The sequence below is a fragment of the Telmatherina bonti genome (genome assembly GCF_933228915.1).
Source record: "Telmatherina bonti genome assembly, chromosome: 9".
Classification (NCBI taxonomy): Eukaryota; Metazoa; Chordata; class Actinopteri; order Atheriniformes; family Telmatherinidae; genus Telmatherina; species Telmatherina bonti.
The window spans coordinates 26,943,658-26,952,124 of record NC_136627.1 but is presented as its reverse complement, the minus strand read 5'-3'; the positions used below and the strand labels follow the sequence as shown (position 1 = coordinate 26,952,124).

The 8,467-nt window shown below is 36.9% G+C and overlaps 1 protein-coding gene across 1 annotated transcript in view; it reads right to left on the bottom strand.

Annotated features, from left to right (window-relative positions):
* The window catches only part of ncam1b (neural cell adhesion molecule 1b), a gene marked incomplete at its 3' end in the record, with an annotated part of 71,556 nt that extends 63,293 nt beyond the window's left edge, over positions 1 to 8,263 (bottom strand). Inside the window, exon 1 of the mRNA XM_079246630.1 lies at positions 8,135 to 8,263. Within this exon, the coding sequence (XP_079102756.1) occupies positions 8,135 to 8,186 (52 nt within the window). The 5' untranslated portion in view covers positions 8,187 to 8,263. The remainder of the gene's footprint in view (positions 1 to 8,134) is intronic.
* Positions 8,264 to 8,467: the final 204 nt, after the last annotated feature.

The window sequence follows — 8,467 nt, the reverse complement described above, 5'->3', positions numbered from 1 at the left end:
TAATGCTCTTCAAAGCCCTGTACTGCAGCTATCAACTTGATCATAATCAAATACTTAACTCTCCCCTGTAGCTGTGAGCTAATAAATCTTTAAAAGAGTGATTTTTAAAAAAAGAAAACTCATCTTATCAAGTGGACACATTCATGAATACAGAGCATTTGAACAGAACTGGCTAACATTATTCAAATAGTAAAGGTCATGTGTGCTTAAAAATACTGAAAATGCCCTTCTTTTCATGTGGATTCATAATGTCAGCCATAGCTTTTCATGAGTAACATGGACAAATTGATTTAAAAAAATACTTCAGTGTCTGTTCAAATACGTCTAAAGGATGCCAGTAAAAAGGCATGTGCAGTAGTCGCCATCATCATATCAAAGTGAATCCTGCATGTTAAATAGATCAGATGAAGTTTTAGCTGCTGATTCTGCCCTGGAGATTACACCTTATTACAGTGATCTAATTAGATATTCTAAAATAACTTCTTTTTTTCTCATTAAACAGAATGACTGTCAGTGCACTACTTAGATTTTGTTTTCTTTTCTTATTACCATTTCAATACAAACGGTCAATCAATGCTGAAATAAATTGAAAAAGCTGAGGTGAAAAACATGACCAATCCAACACATCCTATCTTTCATTGCTATGCCTTCCTATGTATTAATGTGATAAGTTAAATCAGTGGTCGACATGGTTGTTAAATTGCTGCCAGGTATTGTTAGGTCTTAAAACCTACCCACTGACTTAAAAGCTAAAACAGAAGATGAATGGGTATGAATGTGTACTATTTCATCCATTTACTTACAAATTTATCATCTGACAATGTAGATATTAAATAAGTATACAGTTTCAATTACATTTAGTGAGAAATGTGTTTTTAGTAACCACTTAGTTACCACAAAAATTACTAAGTGGGTTAAAAGTATGTTTCATGGAGCATGTTTCAAGTAGAAAAAAAAGAGTAGATTTAGAGGGTTAGTTTTCTTACTTTGAACATCAAATTAAGTAACTTGACTAGTTACTCGTCTTGCAGTATGCGTGAGAAGTGGAACCCGTTCAGGATGAAATTTTGTCCTAGTTTCTGCTAAAATCACTTGTGCTTTCATGCTTATCTGTGCAGTATTCTGGCAAGATGAAAACCTGGTTCTCACCATGCTTCAGCTTTTCTTTGGCATTAAAGTTTGAAAATTTCTTTCCTTTGCAAAAGAATCTAAAAAATGACAACTTGAACAAAGGACTGAATGGTGGAATTCTATATCTTTTCTATGAGGAGCTCAACACAATAATTTGAATGAAGCAGGTACCAAGGATACAGAACATGGTGGAAAGTAAAACGAGAGACCTCAAGCACTCCAAGAATGTGCCAGTAGCATTCCATTGTCCATTTTTTTTATTAGCATATTAGCTCAACTATCAGCTACATAAGTGTACCTGCCATCCAATAAATTAATTTGTCAGTGGGTTTAAGATCTCTTTAAAGTGAACAAGTTACTCATAATACATTAAATATGTCTGTAAATGCCTGCCAAATTTCTGCCTTCTGCAAAGAAACCTTGCCCAAATACCTACCAAACTTTGCTGTTTGCCAGAATACTCTGATTGCTTGCCTTGCCAATGTACCTAGCAGTGTGTTAGAATTTACTTATTTCCCACAAAACCTACCTAATGATGGCAGAACTTTTTTTAAAACTGTTTAAACAGAGAGCTTCATTTTTTTTAAGAAAAAAAGACCAATAAATTAAGAATCCAGGCTTCTATAACAATTTATTAAACAACACCTGTGTGACAAAGGAGTACCTCCAACTTGCCAGACAATACTTATGTCTGTAGATAAGTACAATGTCAGAGTGTATTACAATATGGTGACAGTATTAAAAACAAAAAAAAAGTCAGAGGCACAGCTATCAAAATTTCCTCTGCTCTGTGAATGGTGAAGTATCTTATAGTGTTTCAGTAACGAATGTGCTGTGATGTGCATGCATGCATGCATGAGGGGACACACGCTGCTTCCCTTCACTCTACACAAAAGAAGTTGAAAGCTTAATCCTAGCCAACAGCACATTGCTTTATGACGCTAAGATGAGACACTAATTTTCTCAAATCAGACAAACTGTAAGCTCAAAAAGTCTCCGTGAGCTTGAGTTGAGAGGGTTCATCTGTATCTCTTGTAAAAGTGGCACACAGTTCTTTCCATGATAGACAGTGACACAATTGTAGGTTAACTTCCTCTTTCGGGGTCTACATGAGCAACAGAAAAGGCTGTCATGACTTAGTTTAGGTCACAGGAGGCCTGTCAACTCCCCCGATTCTCTCATCACCAAATAGGACACTGAGAAACCAAAGGGAAACTAGGAAATGCTCTCAGCTCATTTTGGTCTGAGCAAATGGGGAAATCAGTCTTTATTTGACGCTTGAGAGAAAAGCAAACATGTTGAGTGAGTGCACCTGGCATTTACATAGAGAACTGGTAAACAGACTTTGAGAAGAAACAGCCAAATGGTCAAGCTTGTTTTCACCATTGTGAATTTTATCAGCAGCTATGACCAAGGTTCCAAACCAAATCTGCTTTTGTTACATTCTCAGTATATCCATTTATATTTTAAAATGCTTGAATGGCAAAAGAAAAATATGACTTCTAAAAGGCTTCTGTCAATTCACAGTTTGAAAGAACCTAAACTGCGTCACCACACCTACGGTGTAGTTGATAAATGTTGCAGATGCCAACATGGTTACCACAACTGAAAAATAAAGTGAATGAATGCAACTGGTTCTTTAATTGTATGAGAATCTAATAAATGTTTAAAAATGGTAATTTCATTTGTGAAACACACAAAAGAGGGGAGACTTTATAAGTAAAACTCTGCAAAGACTGGCAACGCTTTGAAAACATGGAAATAGCTGCAGGCAGCATACCGGTAGTTCTGTTAGTTTTATGAGCAAACCTGATTCAATTACAGACTCTTACATTATACATTTGCATCGTATTGGATAAGGGCAATATGCTTTGTGAATACATTCCAAGTGGACCAATCACTGATGTGATGGACCGAAGTAAAATAGTTGCATTTCTGTTGATGTGCATACCAGGCTATGACAAAGGCCATTTTTCATGGACTCTCCACAAAACTGATGCATAAATTTAATTAGCAGTCTGGGCTATTTATTCTCAACAATCATTTTTGAAAAATAGATCTGATCTGCTTATATAGCCAAAGAAACATTACAAGGACATTTCCAATTTATAGCATTACCTAAGTGCATTTGATAAAAATGTACCATAAAAATTTCTTTTAATTAAAAAAAAGGGAGAATAAAGAATGAAAATCATCTTCAAAGTCTTCAAACAACACCACCCAAATGATGTTTGACATCAGCTTTAAGACAGGCAGATGGAACTAGCAGCTGAAAAGACGAAGAGTTGATGGAAACTTTGAGAGTGCAACGCTCGTTTACTCCCCTTGTCCAACACAAAGTTTCTAAGTACTGAAAAGCTATAGGATGCCTAAATGTTAGCCAGTCAAGAGTTAACATTTTCAAATAGACCGTTTTCACAATTGTGATCTCTTTCTTTCTTTTTTCGTTTTTTTCTGAAACTGAATAATGCAAAGACATTGCTCTAATTTCTTAACAATGAAAAGATCTTAACAGATTTTTCATTCGGAGAAAAGCAAAATGAGCTCAAAAGAAAGTCTTAAACCAGGTTTTACTAATCACAGACTAAAGCAACAACATGCAAGCCAAGGTTGTTTCCTTGACATCTGTTCTGTATTATGTTTAACCTCATTTATATAGTTAAATGAACCCTCATTAATATTAATCCCCAATATGATAAGTCAAACCTCACAGGACTGGCATAAGGATGTTAGCACTGCAGCGGCTAATCACTGGGAAACAACTGCTAATCCCACAGCTTCTGTCAGCAAACCTTTAGGAGAGGATGTTTATGCTCCTCCTGCAGTAGCACACGGGGTCACGTGCACATGTAATGTCATCTATTTAGCATCCTTAGGCAATGAATCTCCTCTGAACCCTCTCAGACCTGGATCTGTCTGTTCCACTACCCATCACAAAGAGTCAAGTCGTGGCTACAACAAAACCTCAGATTCCCTTTTTCTTCTTCTCACCAAATTGGAATTAATCTTAGAATCTGAGCAGCTGCTAAAAATTATGTGCAAGAAATATACATGCATCTGATGTTCTCTAAACCTTACAAAAATAGTGCTGCATCAATTTCACAATAAAAAATATTTTTAAATCACTAATGGCTTAAATGTTTTGATATTTCAATCAAAACTGGCTGACAGTTTGCCTGAAATCACCTCCAAATGCCACTTCTGTCTGTCTCTATTATCAGCTACCTCTGAAGCTTAGCAGAAAATGGTCAGTCAATACTGTAATGCTGTCAGGTTCAGTTCATTTTTTTTTACTAATTTTATAAAAACAAACACATATTACAGATTGAAAATTTAATCACTGTAGTTGGATTTCACTGAAGGCTTTCATGCAGGCATAAAGTTTTAGCACAAATTTGCATAGAAATACCTGACAATAAAAATCAGATGCCAGGTTGTTTTAGCAAAGTCTGCCGACACACATCGTAGTAGTATGCTGCATATTTTAAATACTAAATTGCCAAAAGAGGAATGAAGGTACATTATGTAACTATAGTGAATATATACATTTTGCATTGCTAGTATTGCATAGTTATATTGGTATGGATGCAATTACACTGCGCTGAAATATGGGGCTCATTGGGGTCTAAAAACTTTCCATTTGTTTGCATTATCTACTGATCTAGTGCAAGTGATGCAGCTAAAATGGGACTTTAAAGAAATCAATGCTTAAATCTCAATTAAGGAAACAATGTTACTAATACATTACAGGCAGAGTCCTTTGAAATAATCACTATGTCAAGCTGGAGCTGCTGGACTTGCAGCCATTACTCTTCACAGCGTTGATTTCCATTCTTGTAAAGCTAAGCGAGTCGTAAGGCAGGCTGGAGCGTTTCCAAGTCAGCCTGCAGTCAGTCATGCTTTCATCTTGCTTTGTAAACGGAGCATCATGAAAACTACGTCATGATTTCCATATGACTGATGATGTAACACAGACTAAATAAAAACAACCTACTGTAAAGTGCAAAGCTGCATTTTCCCTTTTCAGTGGGATGCAGAACATATATCTTTTCATTGACCCTACAGGTTGAGGACTTTTACGACTCACCTCTTATCCTGCAACTTTTGCTTCATTCTCTGTAGCAATATTTAATTTTGTTTGGAAATGTTCTACAGCATATTTCATATGAAAGAGGGTTAAATACAGGATAGATAACAAAGACAGGGTCAATCCTTCCTCAATTTCAAAGCAATAAAAGTGTCAAGTCTATCCAATAATTATCAATAAATGAACATTTGGGGCCCTGCGATGGACTGGCAAGCTGTCCAGGGTGTACCCTGCCTGTCGCCCAAAGACTGCTGGGATAGGCTCCAGCTTCCCCGTGACCCTGAATTGGATTAAGCGGTTCAGAAAATGAATGAATGAATGAATGAATGGACATTTGGGTTTTTTGTTTATTTGTTTTAGTAATTTTCTGCTACTCAAGGTTCAAAAGGTACCATTTATAACACAAACAAGATTATAAACAGTCATTTCATACACACACACAAATATATAACATCTACATTGATACATATATTAGACTTTTGTAATCACCTTTTATAGAGGTATAGCATTACATTGATCTATAATACACCGATTCATTGATCAACAATCCAACAGTATTGATCCGATTAAAAATATCAAACACCATACAGCAAACATTTATAATACAAGCTTAAAGAAGCACCAAAAATAATTAGTTTGAGTACTCTAGTAGTAAGTAGTACTCTAAATTGGAGTTTATAGCTTGTTGTATACAAACAGAAATCTTTGTATGCAAAAATGTATTCTTTCAGTTTTCTTTTTGCATTACGTGAACTTTTTAAAGCTTGAGATACAGAATGTAGTCGAGTCTATTATTCCTAAAGAACAGACGGATTTTCATTTAAATGTCTGAGAGCGTAGGAATAAATTAAATTTTATATTATTCTTGCTTTTTGTGATTTGATATAAATGGAAATGACGGAATTATATCTGTATCTGATAATGTCTCGTATTAATCACTGGCTACAGAATGAAATAAAAAAATTAAAAGCATAATGATAGAAGAATTTGTGATATAATACATCAAATCAATGTATGACTTGATACATTTTTTTGTGATTATATATGTGATTTACAGGAAGCAGACACAAACATCTTCAGGTCAATACTCTATTACACCAGTTTAATTTGTCGATTACCCATCTTTCTGTGGGTATACAATGTTGAAAGGACTGTTTTGCTGGTCTATTATAGCCAAATAAATTAGCTTATTGTAGAGAAAATCACAAATAAAAAGTAACACAAACCTCCACAGTAAAGGGACCAAATGTATATAACCACCAACATATTGTACTATTATTATATAATTTTTCCACATAAAACCACAATTTTGACTGCAAAACATCTATTTTTTGACAGACATTAAATAAAAAAAAACGGTTTGACACATTCAAATACAGGTATGTCACATTTTCTGAAATCATTAGAAATTCTAATACTGACAGGATCCTGCAGAGCCATTACTTCAGTGCACACTTGTCACAGCTTCAGATGTTTTAACAAGATCATCACTGCCACAAACAACAGAAAAGATGTCCTTTCAAACCGAATAATGCATATTTATAACTTCAAACTCTGCAATTTGTTCTCCAGATCTCTCCAAACCACGCCATGAAACTGATAGTTTCTTCAAGTCATTAACAAGTAGCATTAACAGGGTGTGTTTATGTGTAATTGACACTTGGTGCATTTAAAATGAGCTGCACAGGTGCAAGACCCATTTAAACATGAGTAAATTTAATTACGCTACAAGATGCACTGCAATATTACATTTTGGCTTGATTTTTTATTTTTTTTAGGAGGATAAATGCATTTACATCACAATGCAGTGAGACTCCACTCCCACTGCGTTTTCCTCTCTTGCCCGAGGAACACCCCTGCACATCGGATTGTACATGAAGGATTAAAAGGCTATCCCACGGAAAATCCTAAGCTTCCTCCAGCTAAAAGCACTACTTTAAAACGTAAACACCTCATCCGTCAAATTACCGAAGTTAATCAAAGATTGGGCGTGTGAATGATATTAATGTGCGATTTCACACAAAACTCCCCCAATTAAACTTACGTAACGACGCATTTAACAACTTAGAGGATCTAGATTTCAAAGCCTCTATCATGGCATCGCATTACATAACAGATGATTCAGAGTAGAAGTTGTGCTTGCTTGCATTAGTGTACCAGAGAGACCAAATAGCCCACCACTGTCCATCACAGACCCTCGACGTTGCCCATTGCTCATTGTAAACACCATCTCATCCGTACCATCGTCGCACTGTAAACACGGACAGGTGCACGCTAATGTACATTTTTTTAAATGTTGATCTCCAGAATACGCCTTTAACTCAGCGATAGTCAGAAGAAGAAAAAAAACAAGGTTTAGTGTGTATTTTCAGTGTCTACACATACAGTCCAGCATCACAACCCATCAACAACAAGCACGTCCCATCCGAGCGAAGACCAATGGCCCACATCGACACGACTACAAAAACAAAGCCATGTAATCCCCGAGCCACATCCTTATACACTTATTGTCCACATGCCCACTTATACAATTTTAAAGCCACCTCCTCTGCATCATATTTTATTTAATGTCGAATTATGCCTAGTCAGCGTACAGGCTGGTCACGCGAAGAGGACAGTTTGGTAGCCCACTGAGAGTGTGTGCCCATAGAAATGGCACTATAACACATTAGCAGGCAAGCTGTCTTTACTTGACAAACAGCTCGCCTCTAAAGCTAATTAGCAGCAGGAGCAGCAGCGTCACCGTCGCACCTGCTAAATAAAGAGCGCCTGCGGGCGGAGGAAGCAAGTGGCAGCCTGCGGTCCTAACCACAATTAAAAGGCTGGGAATAGATAGGATAGTAACAGCAGAGCAAGAACACAAACACGTCCCGCTTGAAAGGCGTGCAGTTTTAAATAAAGGGTGATAAATCTTACCTGTACAGCCCACAAGAAGCAAGGCTAAGAAGATATCCCTGGACTGGACCATCGCAACTCCCGAGTAACGTAAACGTTAAACGGCGAAGCTAACGTTTAATCTCCTCTCGGTCCCTACAGTCCTGTCCCCGAGTTTTCCTGCCTCTCTCAGCAGATGTTCATCCTAATCTATCTATCTGAGCTCCTCGGTGATGAGTGTCAGTGGCAGCGTCTTTGATGACAAGTAGCGGTCAGAGATAAGCAGTGATGAGCGCCAGTACCCAGTTCAAAGTCTGACTGACAAGCCGAGCCTGCTCACACGCGTGGATTACTCCGCACAGGCAGAGTGAGGGA